The sequence below is a fragment of the Gambusia affinis genome, linkage group LG24 (assembly GCF_019740435.1).
Source record: "Gambusia affinis linkage group LG24, SWU_Gaff_1.0, whole genome shotgun sequence".
NCBI classification, from domain to species: Eukaryota; Metazoa; Chordata; class Actinopteri; order Cyprinodontiformes; family Poeciliidae; genus Gambusia; species Gambusia affinis.
Window position 1 is genome coordinate 6,995,583 of NC_057891.1, and position 21,072 is coordinate 7,016,654.

The following is a 21,072-nucleotide window of genomic DNA, read 5'->3' on the forward strand; positions in this document are numbered from 1 at the left end:
AATCTAGAATACTAATTCTCTTTTAAAGTGGCACTTTGTGTTATGAAGAAGAACCACCTTGGATTTGTTTGGACTTTCAAACCATCAACTTTTGATGTTAATATTATTCTTAATGATGGCTCTTCACAGCAGATAAAAATGCTGCTCAAAATGTTGCTACACATATCGTCCGCATGGTTACAAAACAGACAGAAAATAAAAACACTAAGCTGATTAAGAGCTTGGTTTCTTTACTCTTCTTGTAATGACAGCCAGCTACTATTATGTACATATTAAACAGAACCCATGGTAATTAGTTTCTGGCTGTATCAATAGAACAAATGAGCAGTACAAAACACACACGCATGATAACATCACAGCCAATTTCCTAATATTACACTGAGATCCATTAAGGTTAATGAGATCATATATTACTGGGCCACAAATTCCATTTAAAGACAAATGTCAGGCCACTGTGCAATAATAGCTCTGAAGGCATTCATTCTGTGAGATCTGTGTATGATATGAAAGCAAACTGTTTGGACAGTTTGTGTGAGGACAAATCTGACAAGCTATTATTACAAGCTTCTGATTGCATTTGATAGACATGTCAAAATCTTTGTGACGTCGTACTACCATCTCTTTGTGTAACCCGCATGCGCCTCCCACAAAGAACAAACGTGCCACCAATCTGTGTTTTTTGCGACCCGAGTTGGCTGTTGTTGCAGCTTGAAAAATATAAGCAATCAAAGCTTCTCTGCTTCTAATAAAACAAGCTGGACACCAAACTATGATAGTTAGTTTGGTGTTTTCAAAAATTGAATGGCCTTTGAAGCTTTGTTATCCTCTCAACCACCTAATAGATAAATTCAACTTTTGATCTACCTGCTTCCTTTCTTTTCTACAATAGTACTTGTACTTCAACAGTGATTCTTAATAATTGATAAAGGTTTGATATTTATTGACTAAGGTTATCATTCAGTCAGAATGTCATCTCAGCCTTGGACTAGTCTCAAAATGCAATGCTTAGTTTTTACTTCCTTTAAACATACCAGAGATCCATTTACAACAAAGCATACTGAGTTGATTATTGTCCATCAATTTTATTACTTGGCCAGACTAATTATAGAAAGCTTTTGAAAAATGGAAATCTCTGCTCAGAATTCTGTATACAGTTCTGAAAATACGAAGCTGTCGTTGCTGCAGCTATTTTGTGCTCCCATGTGACAAACACTTTGCTGGAAAGACTAATAACTCAAACTGCACGCGTACCATGCAGTTAGATACCTAATGCCATCTGGAGATTCAGTACAGTGCTGCGCAGCATGTGGTTTTTGTTCTATTTTAGACAAAGGGACAAATGGTGCAAAAAAAAAAAAAAAATATGTCAGTTTCCATAGCAACATATACATACAGAAACCCAAAGGGCCAGGAAGTGAAAAAAATATTACTATGGCAACCCACTTGGAGGTCACACAAAGGCAGTGGGACACATGTTGCTATGACGCACTGCTCAAATTATTGAACAACACCACAGAGATTTAAAACATTAATGGCAGCCATGCAAATGTTTTAAATATGATGTAAATCATTTCTGGCATGAAAAGTGTGCCGGAGGTACATTCACATTTGAATAAAAAGTAAGTATGACTGCAAATAATTTTGCAGTCATACTGCAAAATTAGATAAGATATAGTGGTACTATATCGTATCTTTTTTCCGTCATGTTATTTATTTTCGTAAGCCAACAGATGTGCAAGGCCTTAATAACAGCTAGCATCATATGTTGCTTTGTTTTGTATATTATTTTTATTTAATCTGTTGATAAAATGTTTCTTTTAAGCCATAATAGTTGTCAAGCTTTCTGTAGTGTTAATACAATCTCGCTTATATATTTTTTTCATTGTTGATTTTATATGTATGGCAATAACCAGATAAGCTAGCAAGAAACACAAAGTAAAGGTGGGCGATTAAGACTTAAAATATTATTACGATATTTCGTGGTACTATTGTGATGACAGTAAAAGTTATGATAAACTTATTATTACCTCTTTAAACTTTTAAGAAGTGTGTTTTTTGAAGGTCAAGGAAGATTACAGAGAAACCTTTTTAACAGGGGACACTAGAGCACAAAAGGAGCTATCCAAAATTTCACGTTGTACTCGTGGTTTGTTTTCTTCTGCTGTACGTTTTGCAGCTGGTTTTAAATGACCCTTGAGCAGACATTAGGAATCATAACACTGAGCTGGAGGAATGTACAAGTATGTTCCAACGCTGCTTCTTATTTCTTTCTTTCTGTATTGTTTGTTTTTTACAAGTTGGCTTCACACATGCATGAGTAACTCAATCATACATGGATTTTACTGACCTGGAACCTCCCCAGCACTCACATCTGCTTGTAATTACTGACCAACTCGGCCTGCCAGCTAGTGATGATAGTGTGTGCTGCAGTGTTTGTACACTTATCTGTCCGAGATTCACAATCAATGGCCTTTTCCACCTGTTTTTAAACGGCTGAAAGGAAAACAAGCACATTTATTTTGGATCCATGTTATGCATGTTAAAAAATAACTCCTTGCAGAAGCAATTTATCTGTTTTTTTTTTTTTATTAACTCAAGAATGTTGATGTTATTTAACCCAAGAATATGACATACCATCACTTTGGATGACAAAAACAGTCTGACTTTCTAAATAAGAGTTATCATGGCTTCCGTTTTATAATAGTGTGTGTATACTCCATTATGACAACACCATGATTAGCATTGAGTGCTGATGATTAGACCTGGCCAACATCAAGATATTTTGAACTACAGGGCTCCGGAGCCCAACTAAGCTGATGTGACTGTGAAAAAAATAAAAAAACATTTTGTTTTTTGGCATTATAACTGCCTTAGAATACATTTTTTAATGAGGGTAAAAACTTGAACGTACAAACTGTTAGAAGCTTTAGTAAATTATTGCATAGTTGTTACAGATCTTATGAAACACAGTTTGTGATTCATTAGTTTTTTTCTAAAAACAGAAAGTCCTAGTTTTCCCCCAAATCTTACTAATTTTCTTTATAATCTGGTTTTTGTTAACTGTGTTGTTTATCATCCCATCTCAAAGCTGCAGTGTCAATAAAAAGACATTTAAGCTTCATTAGTCATAGCACTGACCAAGACCCAAAGCTTTTACTAAAGAAAAATGTTGAGTGGACTAGTTTTGGATTAAAGGCATTAGAGTGGATTAAGTGTTACTAATTCATGAAATGTATACTTCCTGAAGATTTATCATTGTGAAATACTCTAACCAGCATACAAAATGATATTAGCATTGAAAATATGTAGCTTTAAGTTGTGCTAAAATGACTGTTGTGGAGAACACTGAAAAAAGGTACTTTCTAATTCCAGAGGAGTAGAAAATGTAGGAACTTTAAACTTTAAAACCAATTCTCTTCGGTTAGCAGGGCATCATTCTCACAATATTGGGACAAAGAAAAAAAACGCTATGTAGATCCTATTGCTTTAACTTTCTAATCATTTTCCCAAATAACTGGACAGAATCAATTTGTCATGACACGTATTGATTGTGTTACTGTTTATATGGGCATAATGTGATTCGTTTAACAGAATTTACACACTATGAACATCTTGATTTAGTTCAATTTAACAAGATCAGAGAGTAATTGCCTTCAAAACATACATAGTGCACTTAAAATGTCTATTTTAATGGTTGTCTAACAAACCCAGCAACCACCTTTTTATTTGATCCACTTAAAATTTCTTCTAGATGACATATAGGCCAAGGCATTAGAGTAGATTTACATGATGTCAACACTAGCTGTGAAGCACTTAAAACGAAGGTTTCAACTTTCACCGCACATTGTTGCAATAGCTCCTTTTGCATTTAATGAGTCCTTGCTGGCTTGGTGACAAGAGTGAGCAACTTGGAGTGTGCGCTCCACATACCCCCCACCATCACCACCCGAATCACTGGCAAGAACATCTAAAGCCTCAGGCAGATTTCAAATATCTCTTCAGACAGAATAATACAAAGGGCCTGTGGCAATAATGAGGGCCGAGCTTCAAGAATTAAAGCCTTGCATAATTGTTATATAAGCAGCAAAAGCGAAGGAAATTGATGCATCAAGACCCGGCCCCGAACGTGGAAGAAGAAGTTGAGGAAGTTCATGGGCTTTGTGTGTTTTGTGGTGCAGTTATCTGCGCATGACAGGCCAACCACTGATAACATACAAAGATATGTCAAAGCATTCTCTTAATCTGCTGTCACTGGCAGATTGGATTATGTTAGAGACATTAGACCCCATCTTGGGACACAGACCTCATGATTCATGGGGTTAAAAACAATTAAACAAACCAGGTATTCCCAGTAAAAAAAAATAATGCTAATTTAATCTGAATTGTAGTTTCAATTTGCTGCTGCAGTATTAGTACTTGCCCAGAAGGCAAGTCCAAAAAATTTTCACAAGCTGGAAAACGTGTTCCAGCTAACATGGCAAGAAGAGGGTTGCTGCCAGAGTAGTAGCAGAGTGTGACATAGGGCCCACCTCATGGGTCACAACCACAACCACCACTGTTGAACCCTGCACCCAAGACTGTAACAAGCTGCTACTGCAGTCTCATCATGGAAGTTTTGTGCATGCTCAAACAAGTCAAGAAAATCTTACACCACTCATATTGGGTCACAAACGTTATTCCTGTCAAACTTTAGAAAAACCCAACAGCCTGAAAAAGCCAACCCAAAACCCAGCATATAAATAGGAGGTGTGACTGTTTTCAATGATTCAAACTTGTATGTTGCTGTTATTTTTGCCTGAAGCTTGTGCTATTATTTTTTTTTTTTATATTGTTGTTGTTTTTTCAGTGCATTACAAATGGAGCCATCAGTGACTTGTCCTTGAGCTGTGAGTGTGTAAAAGGGTGTTAGAGAGCCTGATGTCTGCTTTGGGATTTTGTGGTATGAAATTGAGGTCAAAACTCTGTGGAAGCCTAACCAATGCCAAACACTTCTAAACCAATTACCACTCCTGGCTTCTAGCCAACACAAGCAGTCAACAGTCATCTACAGTGAATAAATAGAGAAGCAATCATCAAAGCCCTTTTTTTTGCATTTTGACATCATATTTGTATGAAAATGTTCCCTTATATTTTACACATCAGGATATTACAATTACAGCCTTAAGAGACCAAACACCAGTCATGTGAGTTTAAAGCAGTTTGTGTTCCCAGAGTATTTGCAAGACAATATCTCCCCAATGTGCCTCCATTGACTGAAGAATCTAATGCAAACTGAATGCCTCAGCATTTGAGTCGAATTAATCTGTCAATTAGTCAAAATGGTTATGTAAGTAGACCCATGGGTATAAGGTTCCCATCAATTTTTTGCAGCCCGAATGTTATGCCATGCTAGCACCGTGAGAACTGGATCTCCCGCACACACAAAGATTTATATGCCTGGGCAAAACAGAAAACAATCCCAGCAGAGTAGTATGACCCATCAATGCAGGAATGTTTTAAAAAATGTGATTCAAAGATTAGCCCAAAAGGCTGCAATGTGTCAGCCCCCGGATGTTAACCTGGAGCCTAAATCATCCTATCTTATCTTTTGACCTGACTATGAATGGAAATATCCAGGCAATTGAAATACTTTCAGCTCCAGTCATGCTTCCTCGGGTTTCATCCTCAGGCTCAGCAATGCGCACAATCTAAACACCTTCAAGGCTGATAAGTTTCTGACTTTCAGCTGTCGACATATTTATGTGGCAAGCATAAAAAGCTGTACATTGACAAAATTCACTGCTTGATCTCAAGCCCTCCAGAGCGATGACAGCAACAGAAAATGTGCCAACAACACACCCGCTGTCGTGCTTTTCAGCTGCCATTGAAAGCACAGAACAAACTGTCCAATTTGTAGAAATTAGCCTCTTAAGCTCTAACATTACATTAATGTTGTTTTTTTGTAACAGGTCCAATCTTCTAAGCATGACTTTAGCCAAAAGCTTGACATTTCACAACAAAGTCAACTGTCCACAGTCTGCATGTAGGCATGTTTTAGGATCTGCTGGTATTTCTTGAGGAAATGGGGCTGCAACTGTCATTCATGATAAGGCTAACATCTCTCTGAACTGCTTCAAACGAACACTTTTACATGGTAAATCCAGCAAGACGAACTGTATGACCTCACCCTTTCAGCAGCTGTGTTTAAACAAACTTCCATTTCCACATAGCTTGGACGCATTCAGACGAGTTTTTCATGGATATGAGATTATGTGTTGATCCTCTTAGGGAATTATTTATTTTTCGCACCACTAGCAAGAACAGAAGCTTAAAAAGTTGTAACACAATTTTGTGGTCTTCCCTCTGCTTTTTTTCCCCCCACCATATCCTTTAAATGCAATAAGATCAGAGTGAAGATTTCCTAAGAATCTTTATGTCCCACTTGGGTTCTGGGTTAATCCTTTGAGGTATCTGAAGAGCACGGATTATAAAACGTTAGGTTTGTTCCTCACAGTCTTAATGATGCTGGTGATGAAAATGAAATGAAATAGAGATGGTCACTTTAAGACACACACTAGTATTTAGTTGCTGTGCTTATAGACGTATAAGCACATAGAGAAGGTTGGTTTTGAGGTTGGTTTATCCTTAACAAATCTGAATTTCTTTAAGAAACGAATCCAGATCTGTTTCCTAAACCTAAGAACTGCTTGTTCACCATAAAGCATTTGACATAACTTTAAAAAAGTCTTTTACATCACCTTGGAGGATTCTTTGCAATGTAGTATAATTAGAAGGTTTTCAAAAATGAACACCCCAGTAAAGGGTAATGCAACAGCATATTGATTTGCAATTTAGTCTGGACTTTGAATGGACCACTTCAAATCCTTTGTTTTGCTTTTGAGCCATTCAGAATTGAACCCGCTGGTGTGCTTTGCATTATTGTCCTATTGCAAAACCCGAGGATGTCGGTCAGAAATTTTTATCAAAGAATTTTCTGCTCAAGAGCTGAATTCATGGTTACATCAATTACAGCAAGTTTTCCAAATGCTAAAATCCATTATGACCCTATTTAAGGGTCATAATGTGTTGTTGAGATTTACTGAACGTTGTCGGACGTATTTTATTTTTGATTTTACAGCTCTGGCATTAATCAGACTTGGGTGCGACTCGTGAAACTGAAGTCACATTATGTTTCAAATAATGTGGTTGATAACGATTGTGAGGCGAGGAGTTACTTTTTGTTTTTCAACTTTAAATATTTAGTGAGCGGCTAAATGCTTTTTCACAGCACTGCAAGCAGGAAAATCTTTCCAACAGAAACCTTTTAATATGTGCTAATGCAACAAGCACACTGTTACCCTAAGCAATTGTGCTTTGGCTGGGTCTATGCATGCAGTTATTGGGCAACTGAAGGCTTATGTCATGCAATGAAATGACTTTTTCTACTCAATAGGTGGTTTTTACATAAATGACATTGGCTGGTTAAGCATGTCCTAATACTGGCATTCATTCAACCACAATGCAGAAAGACAACAGTGCTACTAACGGCTCATTAGTAAAATCTGTTAAGAGAAATAAAATTAGCAATTTAAGACCAGCAGCCTTGTTTCAGTTCAGGAAGTTTTATCCAAGTGTGACTTCCTGAAGACCCACACCACACCCGATACGGCCCAGCGGAGCTTTGTTCTCTCTGCACAGTAGCTATGACTGTGCATGTGTTTACATTCATACGGGTTTGTGCACGTGTAACAGAGGTCACTGGAAGGGCAGCTGGTTTATTATTGATTTCCTGACGGAAAGAAAACGAACACAATGCTTCACTGTAGCTGTTCTTTGTAAAAGAACAAGACTAACTTTAACTGATCACAATGTGTGTGTGTGTGTGTGTGTGTGTGGGTGTGTCTGGGTGTGTGCGTGTGTGAAGACATCTGTAAAGAAAGCTAGTTAACAATGGCTATTAAAGAACAGTTAAAGTAGGTGCTAATAAGTCTTAATGTTCTGTTTAATGAACATGTTAAGCTACTTATTACCTTCCCACATGCAGTGCTTGAAGAAAACCTTCAGCTCTCAGTCAGTGGATTGGTATCAAAAGTGTGGCTTAGATTTGGTTTTAATGGGAGTCTAGACCCAAGGTATCTACGGAACAAGATTTTAATCAATTTTATTACTATTATTTACTATTATTAGTCAAAATACATTAATCTGCTCCCTCATATCTGGTTTGGTGTTGATGGATGATTGTTGACATGGCAAAGTGATCAATTAAATGTTTTTTTTTTTGTTGTTGTTTTTTGTGTTTCATAAGGATAGAATCTCTGCTCTATGAAAGGAGTTTGGATCAATTCTCTGGTACAGTCCTGGTACTTGACAATGGTGACATATTTTCCCTTTTTTTTTAACAAGAAGACAGGGTGGTGCACAAAGAGAAATATATTTGAAACGCTTGTCTTAAAGACTTTGCTACAGGTCAATCAAAATGGAATTAAAATGAAAAAATAGGACAAACTCGCCCTGCATTTGATACTTGAACCAAAAAGTTTGAATATGCAGTTGAAAAGTTAAAAGTCAAAACCATACATACAAGAATTTAACTGCTAATTTATCAGGAATCACCTTGTTAGCAATTTGCTAATTTAACTGGAACAGTTTGTGTCTTTGGGCCACTTTGTTCATTTTTTCCTGCTAACTAGGCTGCTAAAGTATGACAAATACCTTCACAAAGCCAGGCAGCAGAATGAAGACATGATGGATGACTTAAATCTACTCCATGCTGTCGGATTGCTGCTGTTGTAAGAAATTCATATTCTTAATGTTATAAGTTAAGGTTAAAAAGATCAGATGATGTCCTTTAATGGTTGTAACCACTGATACAAAAATGTCCTTTGGCCTCCATTTACATTTGCACAGTGCTGTCCAGTTCTGTAAATATTTAGATCACCAGGTTTGTTGAAATCAATTTTCACACATTCTTGCAGTGAGAAAGGGGAGGGAAAATAGCCTTTGAGAACAGCCAGGGTGTATTAATAAAGAGTGATAATGTGGTTGGTAAACGGTCACTGAGCCGCGGTGAGACGAGCTTGTGAGTTTGAACGTGCACTGCCACAACAGACTTGTTGATCCTCACATTCCACCCACTGCCTTGAGAGAAGCTAATCCAACTCTAGGAAAAGACCCTCTGAAATTCTGGGACACACACAAGATGCACGTACACTGTTCCTACTACTTTAAATACGTGCGTGATTCTTGACCTAAATATCTGTGTTATTCTTGGCATCATCTGCATCGCTCTGTGTCTGGATGGTTCCCTCGGTGAGGCTCTCTGATATGCCACCTGGCTGGAAATTTGACTTCCGACTTCCTGTCTGTCAGCAGACCTGATTGATGCTATCTGATCAGAAAGACTCCAATATGTCTGACACTTCATCTTCTCTACAACCCTGATGATTTGATTGGCAATCAAATAGTCAGACATGAAAGTCATAGACATGGAAGTAATGCCAGATAAAATTTGACAGTCTTCACTCACCAACATGGTCATTCAAACAAAAACAATGTTTACTTATGCTTTACATTGAGGCTATCTTTCTTCCTTTATTAGCAACATTATAATAAATAATGCATTCTTGATAAATATATATATGAAACAGCTTGGATCATTACGGCCAGCTAGCAGTAGTTTAGTTATTAAACTCAAACTCAAAGTCTGGATTTCCTAAGGAATACACAAAAACCAAGGTTGTTCACCAATTTGTATCCCGAAACTGTACAAAAGGATCTATATTTTTTATTTATTTAAGATTTAAAAAAACCTTCATCTGTCAATATGTTCTACCCAGAACTAGCGTCACCTTGTTCAATTTCTGTAAAAAAAAATAATAAAAATCTCCTATTAGGCACTTCTTGCAAAGCAATCATTAATACATAAAAGTAATCAACAGAGAAGTAAACAGTATTTATTTAGTTGCAGATGCATCATTTGATGCAATACTTATTTTAGGTAATCATCTGTTTGTTTTCCCATTCAAAAAGAAATTAAATCATTTGTTCATTTGCATCTTCTAATACTAAATAAGCTTTTGTGGTTCAATGAAAAAAAAAATTCAGAATGTACCATTTAAAAAAAAAATCCAATTAATCATTCAAATAATTGTCAGAATTGAATAACTGAATAATGGAGTACTAAAATAATTTTCAGCACTGTATAAAAACAAAGTTTTACTTACTAATCAGGGTTAGTCAATGCTAATCAACATGCTAGTGATAACTAATATTCTACTGGTGGTGTCAACATGCTAGTCGCTCAACATTCTAGTGATGGTCCTCATGCCAACAATATTCTTGTAACTAAAATAAGCATTGTAGCCAAGTTTTAAAACATTTTTCAACAAGAAGATGGTTCTACTAATTCAGTCAACTAAGACACTCCCAGAAAGTTGTCCAAGAGAACCACACATCTGCCTTGCTCAAGTAAAAACAATCAGACCCAGCTTGTCAAATGCTCCCTGACCTCCAGAGACGCACTGAAGCAGCACCAGATGACTTGATGCTTGATGTAGTGATTCCACAGAGACCTCCCTGCCTGACCTTTATGGCTTGTTGACTTTTTTCCATAGAGGAAATTTTTAACCCAGTTTGAGCGTAAAAGTTTATTGTGCGGGCGGAAGATTTGTTCTCGTCTGTAATTTTGCAACTTGAGCAAGGGAAGTAGCTGCATTCTGATCAGATTCAGCAGCTATTGTTGTTTGGCATAGCTGTGCTGTTTATGTCATGTATGGAGCAACAGCTGGCTTGGGGTATTTCTACATGGGACAGCACAATCTGTTCTCATTGGTTACCATCCAAGCGTGTTTTAGTGCTAATAAAGCCCAGAATAAGCAGCCATGCCTTTCATCCAAGTCATTTCACAATTCTGCACCATTGAGGTCTCTGATTTAAGATATTATACAGTGACAGGTCAAACGGCTTCTGCACAGTGAGGGCAAAAGGGTCCAACCGTGCTCAACCAATTTTCCCAGTTATGAGAAGGAAAAAAAAACGCCTTCGGGTTAAACGAAAGCATGGCAGGATGTCAGGTATAAATCATCCTCCTGGCAATGCATATTTCGCTATGGTTAGGAGACAGACCCCTGCAGTTGGAAGCACATCTGGCTCTGCGCACGCTGGATCCGATCTCAACAGAGCTCTCTCTCCACCGCTCTCCCGTCAGCCTTCTCGGTCCGTCTCCATAAAAAGACAAGTCTCGAGGAGGGGCGGACTTCTCCCCGTGCTGTTGATAATAAAGCAAGTGCTTTTAGCCTGACATGGTGAAAAACGAGGGACGGGCGGCATTGTCATGACGGGCCAAAAGTGACAGCTGTGGAATGCGCAGCGCGGTGTTCATTTCTTGCCATGCCATAGCGGCTCTCCGCTTTGCGATATCAAGACTGAATTCTGTCAGATTCAAGCTAAGTGGATAACCTGTGAACTGACCTTACAGGATGCTAATGCTTTAAAAATTTCCCTTGAAGCAAAAACAGCATAGGGTAGTTGCTGCCACCAGAGGAGGTACCAACAGCTTTATATTTATTTTCAGAATTTACCAGGTTGGTTAGCATTTTCCCTTAACTAATGGCTCATAAACTCTCAACAAGACGTAATTGGTGTCTGCAGAGAAAAAAAAAAAGGTGTTCTATTCCCAAAAGTAGAACTAAGAGCAGATTGTACTCCAAGCTAAACTTTCTTTCAGCGTACACATTCCAAATAACTGCACCCCTGTAAGCTCTCCTCCTGGGTCCGGGTGTGCTTCGGAAAACATGTAATCAATGTAAATAAACGTAGTCTGCAGATGACTAGAGACCCAGATGTGCTGTTGATTCACCCAAGACCCAGGTTTTTCTTCTTTTTTTTTTTTTTTTTGTCTTTTACAACCTTAAATTAGACAAGATTTACTTATTCCGTTAAATCTAATTGACAGTTTATGAGGCAACACATTGTAGGCTTTTTCAGGCCCAAGTTGTTTGTACTGGGAGTGGCACGGAAGTAAAGCAAACACTTGTAACCGCTGCTACAAGGTCGTCACACATCCTCAGGTAAGCAGAAAATGGTGTGCTGCAACATGTTTGCTCTTGGCATTACTGAGCAGGAAAAGGAACAAATTGAAATTCTTGGAAAAGTGACACTCAGACAGAAACAAAGGTGGGGAGGGCTTAAAGAATACCCCACTTCCGCAAATTTTCTTACCTCTTGGATATCTACGGTATATATTTTGTAACATAGTTACAATCCAATGTAACTATGACACCCGAAATAGTCCGTAATTATGATGTGGAGTCCAAAGGTCATAATTTTAAACATTTTTTACAAATAAAAACCATTCTATGAATATGAATCAATCTAAACCAGTGGTTTTCCATCCCCGTCCTCAGTAACTATATTGTTCAGCAAGTTTAGATGATTCCCTACAACCACATACCTGACTAAAATGAACGAGTGACAAATTTATGCAAGACTTCGCACTGCTTTAGAACATAAAATTCCAATAAAGTACTTAAAAAATAGTCATTGTGACATAGTAAAATGTCCAGGGTGCAGAAGAAAACGATTCCGTCCCTCCAACAGTTGCTGGTCAGCTATTTGAGCTGCTGAAGATGCTGTTGCTCTATGCAAAAGAACAGGCTCTCTCACAAATCCTTTGTCTAAATGACAGTCTTTCTATAGAGCATGCAGCTTGTAACAAACTGCCAACACTCGCAAACAAAGAGCAAGGTTCCAAGACAAACGCAGCCTTGATTTGACTATTGGCATACCATCCGTGTGGACTGGCTGCTCTGCAGGCTTGGCTTCCCTTAAATTTCCTTATTCGTTCATTTCTCTGTCAAAACCTGACAGACGGCAAAGCATCCCCAGGTGCATGCGACCTCTACAGCTTCTGGTTTGAAATAACAAATTTGGAGTGTAAAGCCCACTGTTGTTTTTAGTGTTATTGGAAAATCTAATTTTATGGGACAAACAGAATTGAATACACACCTTTCACCAAACGTATAAATGTGATTAAATGCTCATGTGGTTTGAATTTTCCACCGAACGCAAAGGGATAGAATGCAGTTTGCCTGATCACATTTGTTAGAGGTTATCTGCCAATGATGATGATAATTTAGAGGGGCGAGCAAACTGTTTACCTGCTCAGCTGATCTAGATTGACTAATTTAATTTAGCTAGCTCAACTACACACACGTGCATGCACAGAAAGGATTTGGTGAGGAGCTTTTACAATGCTGTGGCGATCAGAGTTGGAAATGAGAGTATCTTAAACTGACTGAAGGCATTTTAGGTGTGAACAATATTTTCTACATCACTAAGCTTAGATGATCTAAAACTGGGATCTTGAACCTCCATACTTCCCAAATCTAGATCAAATGGAACATTTTTGGCAAATGGAGTCATTTGAGTTTCCTAATTCCTGGTGTTTAGCTTTCTAAATGATTTACACAAAACATTATTTTATGGGGCCTTTGTGGTTACATGACACGCTTAAACTAATGTATATTTGATTCTTGGTTTCTGCTGTGCTAAGAGGAGATGATGACACAGGTGAATAATTCATTTTAGGCCAATAAATCACTCTATCTTCTGCTACTAGTTCACTTTTTTTATCCAGAATGCCGCTCCTTATAGAACATATCAGGAAGCTTCCTATGAGGGTTCCTTAAGTGTTTTATTGGGCTGAAAAGAGGAGGAAAGAATCTTAGTCCAACAAAGGCACATCCAAACACATCAAATATAATCTCCTAAGGAAGATGACATGCAGCATAGTTGAAAATTACATCGAGAAAAGGCTTGTTTTGGATTTTAGAAGTCATTACTGTGGGCAGTGTGGCAGAGCTTCCACACCACTCAGACCAGCTACAAAGCCCTAATTCAAACCACAACATTGGGCCTGTAAAGCCAAAGAAAAAATTATATTGTTTCCCAATCAGTGCTTGATGTTTTATGGGGAACTTCCAGCCACAGAAACATTGCTCATAAAGATCCGACAGACCACTGGAGCAGTCCGTTTCAGATCCCTCACCACTGGGGAAACCAGGGAGGTGGGATGATGGGGATAAAAAAGGGAGGACAATAAAACACACTTTTTGTGGATATATATATAAATCAGTGGCTATTCTTGGTTTTATGACATCTCATCATGTTTAATATAATATACACGTACTGTAGAACAACCCAGATCAGGTTTTATCAGGTTAACTATTTTAGATATTGAACTGTCCATCCATCCATTTAATAACTTGTCCCTAGTGGTTTCGGGAGGGCTGCTGGTGCCTATCTCCAGCGAATGTTTTGGGCAAGAGGCAGGGTACACAATGGACAGGTTGCCAGTCTCTGTGTCGCAGGGCAACACAGAGACAGACAGGACAAACAACCATTCGCACACACACTGACATGTAGGGAGAATTGGGAGAGGCCAATTAACCTGCCAGTCATGTTTTTGGATTGTGGGAGGAAGCGGGAGAACCCGGAGAGAACCCATCATGCACAGGGAGAACATGTAGAAAGACCCCGGGTCGGGATTGAACCCAGGACCTTCAACAGTGCTACCAACTGTGCCACTGTGCAGCCCCAATATTAAACTGGAAATCATGAAATACCACAGGTTCTTTTTAAAACACTGAAGTAAGCTCTTTTGTTTCGTTTTTCATTAGCTATGCTGTGGTGTATAGTGGTGATTTTGTGATGTACTACAGAGAGCATTTAAGGTATGTTGCCGTTATATTTTTAAGTATCAGTTGGCGCCAAACTCCTGTGGGTTTCTGATTTGTGTCATAACACTCAACTGAGGTATGATATCCAGTTTCAGGCTCCAACTTCCAAAACAAATACACCACTGCAATATTGATTACACAATATGCACATATAAAGCTGATTCTGGGGGCAATTGACTTTCACCTATTTAAAATTTGGCTCCCCTAAAGCGTTGCTGCCCTGGGCAATGCACCACAAATCCCACATGCAAAACAGCAACTGATTAAACCAACTCCACATTTAAAATGAACCTGTTCTGAGAACCACCTGCTGTGTTTCTCACAACCTTCGCTTTTCTAATCTTTGGCACAAATATGCTAAATAGTCAACTCCAGCATCTGAGAATTGCTGTGTGTTTCAGTTTGAAGCACGGTTCTCAGTAACCCTCATGCGTCCTCAAAGCCTTGACCCATATCTGCGTGTTTTGCCTTCATCCTTTTACTCTTTGAGGGTGTAGCATGTAACACAACACCTGTTTGGGTGCACAACCCTGCACTAAACTCGCAAGTTGCTTCATCTTTTCTGAAATGTAAAAAAAAAAAAAAAAAAGAAAAAAAAACAGGAAACGTGAGGTTTTGCACCTCCTCTGAATGCATACTTGTTCACTTAAGATGTTCCATCACAGGAAGTTTTTGCATGCTGGTCTCACTGGCAGTTTAAGAGGAAGTCCGTTTTGACTCGTTTTTAAGTCATAGTCGTCAAAGTAATAAATTCCACGTTTTGATTTAAAATAAAAAAAAACATTAAACTGTTTCTCAAAACAAATCTAAATTTGTATTACTTTTGGCACACACACAACGCTTTAACGGATTCAAGTAACAGTGTTACTCACACACGCGCGCTGTCAGACAAGGAGATGAATGCGCTCAGGGAGGGTTGAGACATTACAATGTATTCAGCTGACTACTTACAAGATACGAGTGCTGCCTGTCCAGGAACACAGAGTCTCCCATCATCAACAGTAAATTTCCACATAAAGCAGACACCAAAAATCTAGAGGAGAATAAATAACATCCAAACTCCAGGAAACCGGATTGGTGCGCTTTTGGCAAAACAAAACAAAAGTATCCGCAAATCACTTGTCTTCTCCCTCTTCTGTTTCCAATTCAACCGGAGATCAAACTTTATGAGTTTCTTTTTCAAAGCTCGGCTGTCTTAAAATGCTCTAAGAAACGCGCGTAAGGAAACCGACTGTGCCAAAAAGGACACTGCGGTGCGTAATGCGTAACGGATCCATACTGCGCGCCCCGCGGATTCTGAAGGCAGATGCTTCACCGGAGCAGGGGAGAGCGACTATAAAGTTAAGTCAGCATCGTTACGAAAACAACTTCCGGTAAAACCTTTCAAAATAAAATGGTAATTTGTAGGTAGGCGTCTATTTTTCCCACTTTTAGCTAAACATACTCATGATCTTAGGACTTTTTTATTTTTACTTGCACACTTCAAACAATAACCTTGTTAAAGCAGTTTGCACTGCATACATACTGCTGACAAAGCTGCACTTGTATATATTGATTCATTATCAGTTATGAAATTAAAGTCCCTTCATGTGACATTTTTATGATGAAAAACCTTAGGATCATTTCTATGAATTACCATTTGTTGATATGCTTTTATTTTAAAGGTGGGGATGTCTTTTTCCTGTATTTCATTGTGCGCCTCCCAAAATTCCAAACGGGAGAAGAGAATGGTGGGCGGGGCACTGGAGGAGGAGGGCCAGCCATGGAAGGAGTCTCTCGATTATCAGCAGCAGGACTGCTCAAATGTTTTCATGTCACTGACCCACAAATGGGGCTCTGCACATGATAAGATTGGACTGCAGAGAACCCCATGCAGGAAGGCTGCTTATTGTGCAGGAGTACACTCTGCAGGGAGAAGCTGCTGTATTTAGAATTAACTCAAGTGGAAAAGACTTTTTTTATTTTTTTATTATTATTATTATTTTTTTGCCAACCTCTTTTCTGAAGGTGCAAATAGCTTGCTGGGGTCAGATGGTTGTGGGAAATAAATGGGACTAAATAAAGCTGAAGCAGGCACTCCGCGGAGCCGAGCTGGAGTGAGTCGCTTCAGATGCAATTATCAGCCATCACTGTTGTTTATTGGCTTCCCCCTCTTTTAAAAACACTCTTAAGTCGGCCACTTTGACTCATCCGTCCTTGTGTAATACTTAATGTTGAACCAGCATTGGGCAATCTATTTCTAAATACCCCACTTGCATCCAGTCTCATTAAATAAATAATAATAAAAAAAAAAAAACAGAAGTTGATTTCATTGGGGATATGACTGCTGAGAAATGAGCTAGCCTCACACTCACACACATAAAGTCACACACACTTGAGTTAATGAAAACCATCTGCTTTTTTCAGTTGCCCTACCCCCCACCACCACCTCCACTTCTCTTTTCGAAGCAGGACACCAGGTTCTTATGCTTTTAATTCAATCTACCAAATGTGTGAATGGGCTGGTGAGCTAGAAAATCCTCCTTCCCTGCTTATCAGATTGGTTGGAAAACCATTTGAAGAATGCAGAGTTAAAAGTTAAAAGGGATGCTTATTGTGAGATAACAAACTCCAGAGGACTGACTCTGTTGTAAAGAAGCTGCTGTGATGTACTGTTAGGGAGTGTGTGTGCGCGTGTGTGGGTGTGTGTGTATCTCACACTGGCATCATGAAAACACTTGCGGTGTTAGCAGAGAAAGAAAACCTGTTTTTCTAAAGCAGAGGCTTATCAGATCTTGCCTAAATGAGGTTTAGAAAGCTGCAGGTTTAGAACCTAAACTCATTGGCACTGCGGCAAATAGTGGCTAAAAATGTGGATAATCAAAACAAATATTTATTTTATTATTCCTGTAATAAATAACATATACTTTATGTTTTCATTTGTTTTAGTCACTCTGTGAAATTTTCTTGCTACATTACAAGCATAACTTTTAAATGGCTGTGGTTGCATTGCTCTTTCTTTAGGGGGATTAGAGTAAAATAGGCTGAATACAAATACTAACCACACTTTTCACATTTTTATATAATCATGTATCCTTGTTTTGCACTACACAATTAGGTACTACTCGTGTTGTTAGCCTAACAAAATCCCCAAAGAAGAGACGCTTATGTTGGCAATAACTTTGTACTCTATTTATAATATTCATATGGTTGATTTGGACTGAGATAACATGCAAGAAATCGGCAAGGGCTGCAAACACTTTCCAGTCGACTTTGGCTCTTAAAGATAGAAGTGCAATGATTTTCCACTTTGGTTCAGTTTTAGATATTTGATCAACAGCTGCAAGCAATTTGGCTTGTGCCTTACAACACTGACTAAACAAATTACTCACCAATCAACACAATGTCAGATCCAAAACCCAAATAGTTTTCTTCCTGCCTCTACAATTTGTTTTGAGAAAATGACATTTTAATTATTGTGTTAAGTATTGATGATATCCACAGCGATTACAAACACGGTGCCACAGCTACTTTTTTCCTGTAAATTTCCGACCCAACAGAAAGATTCCAAATGCAGGATTTTGTGGCTCTTTCCACACGTTTGCACCGATTTTCACCAGGTACTCCAGATTTCTGCCACAGTTAATGGACATCAGGTTTAGTGGTGGTGGAAAAAATAAAGTTTCCCAAGCATAAAAAATAATTTTGAACATGTTGCACGAGAGAACTATGTTACTGTTTGTCAGTAGTTTTTAAATCCACATTGTGATTAAAAAAACTGTCTTCCTTCCTCATAATTACCACTGCAATAATGCTTTTTTTTTATATTTGCCATTGTTTTTATTTTTGCAAGCATATATTTTTTCTTTAAATTCTTTCTTAACATTAGTCAACTTGTGATGTAGCTAGGAAGGGAATTTCTTTGTCTTGTATCATGTTGATTTTTGAAATCTCAGCCTACTTCATGCTGTGATGCAGCTACTGTTTAAATAAATTCTTCCCAGCAGACTTAATATTAAACAATGACAGATGTGCTGAATTGCTTGGTGTACAGGAATATACGTCTTGCAATGGGAATGCTAAAATTCCAATTTAATATCAATCAAATGGTCTAGAGGAGAATTTAAGGCTGATGAAGAACTCAATCAGAAGACTTATAAACAAAATAATTTGGGTAAAATCCCTGTGGACTTACAGGGGAATTGCTTTTTACAATTTTAACTTGACTATTTGGCCAATTGTAATCTCCAGAATCTGTTGAAACGGTTTGGAGAACAGTAGCTAGAATAATATGTACCATGTTAAAATTGTCATGTTTGACAGCTCAATTTCAAGGTTGCAGAAATTTATAAAGGCACTAATAAGGGACATACACAGGTGTCTAAAATCCCAATCAACTCTTTCTTCCCTTTGCCTGGGTTACCCAGCATCTGAGGCCGTCTGTAGGCGAGTGGTTCAGATTTGCATCTGGCTCGGCCATCGCTGTTGAGCTGCAGCCATGAACTGAGTTTCATATGCAAACCCTCTTTGTTGTCTGCTGCACAAAGCAGCAACCATTGTTGCATAAGCCTCCGGCCTCAGAGGACATGACAAAGTGAGTAGTTAAAAATGCTGCCAAACGCAATAATTGCCAAGTCTATTTAAAGCATGGAGGAGAAGTAATGGTGCAACAGGTTTGCACTGCCAGTGATGCTAAAATCAGCTCCTTCAAGTCCACATCTTCACTTTGCCAATAATGTTTAATGAGAATTATGAGCTCAGCCGACCGCACCAGAGAGAAATCTTATATGGCTTTATGAGACCATTGACTTGGAAGATGCAGCATCCTTCCAAAAGCAAGATGCCTGAATTGTGAAATCACTCCATTAGGCGGAAAGTATTTTTGCTAAAGTGGTTTAAGCCAGAGGAGTAAATGACAGAGAAAAATCTGTGCAGGTCTCTGATTTGTTTATTAAACACCAAACAAGCTGTTGCAAGTCTAAGGATTTGCAACCATGGCTGACATTTTGAGGATGATGGTTGAAATCACCAAACACAGTGTTGAACAAAAGTTGTCAGAGGAAGACATGAAGATTTTCAAATAATCAGATTTCCAACTATGTGAATCACCTACTTGTTTCAAAATGCTTTTGCAACTCTGGAAACTGCAGGTTTGAACAGTATTTTTTTTATTATCATTTTAATAGAGTTTTCCAAGTTCTGGGTTTTTGATTAAGCATATATACTGTAAGTAAAAAAAAAATCCAGGTATAAGTTGCTCTTTATTTTACCTTTTCATACACATGCTAGCTGTATAAGGACCAACTATTGTGAAAAAAAGATATGAAAGTGAAAGACTGTGGATTTCATTTTCATAAAGTTGCCGTGTGATCTTTTGAAAAATTGTTGGCCATCAAAGATAAACCAGCAGGAGTTAATCTGGAGGCAAAGTTGTTAAAAATTCTAGCAAATGTACTTGAACTCATTTGTTGTATTTAATCTGAGTTTGCAAAACTATGACTTTCCATCAGCCTTGAAAAATAGCTAAGGTAATAATATTTTCCAATAACTTTTTTAGGTCTTTTTTGTTGTTTCTTTTTTTTCAGAATCAGCTTTAAAGGCCAGGATTTTGTGGCCAAACAACAATTTTGACCTCTATTTCAAGAGCTTATATTTTGCAGCTGTTGGTTTGACCTTTTAGATCTACTGTACATTACGAAATACATGAAAACAAGCCGTTAGTTTGGTCAGTTCCATTTTCTGCTCACTTAAAATAGTGGAAGATGAGAACTACAACATTGCAGTCGCATGTTTCCCAGCTTATTAGCTTATGGTCTTTAGGGTGTTTATCTCGCTCTCTCTGATGTTGCACTTTGACCTGCGTTTTTACAAGACAATCCTACAAAGTGTTTTAAAAGAAAAGGGACCAAAATTGAAGAGGAGAGTGGCTGGTAAAGAGAGAGTGTATGTAAACGAATTTACAGCAGGAGCTGCACAAAGCAGCTCAGGGTGATGACCTCAGAACTGGAGAATGCGTGCTTGTGTCTGTCTGCGCAGAAGAAAGAGGAACATGACAGACATACGCTCGAGAGTTAACTTGGGGGATAAACAGTGTATACAAGCATATAAAAACAAATATGACAAAATATGGCATTTTTTTTTAGGATGTAAAACTGCAGTAAAACATGAGATAACACTTGCCTAATAGAAATAACACCCCCCCCCCCCCCCCTGCCCCCATTGTAGTTGATTCTCTGAGCGTCCTCCAAATCCAGGACACACTATCATGCACGCACTAAGTGACGACGACGGTATGGGTCTGGATTCAATCTGAATGCTTCCATCAACAAGTCAACCCACTTGTCCTAAATCTTTACACTCAGTCCTGAAAACCAAA

At 38.3% G+C, this 21,072-nt stretch overlaps 1 protein-coding gene across 3 annotated transcripts in view; it reads right to left on the reverse strand.

Annotated features, from left to right (window-relative positions):
* LOC122827171 (rho GTPase-activating protein 6-like) overlaps positions 1-21,072 on the reverse strand; it is a 57,904-nt gene that overhangs the window by 16,084 nt on the left and 20,748 nt on the right. Inside the window, exon 1 of one of the 3 annotated variants that reach the window (XM_044109803.1) lies at positions 15,669-16,033. The exons of the other annotated variants lie outside the window; for them this stretch is intronic. Coding sequence (XP_043965738.1) covers positions 15,669-15,713 — 45 coding nt within the window. The 5' untranslated portion in view covers positions 15,714-16,033. Of the gene's footprint in view, positions 1-15,668; positions 16,034-21,072 lie in introns of those variants that run through there. 3 annotated transcript variants of the gene reach the window in all.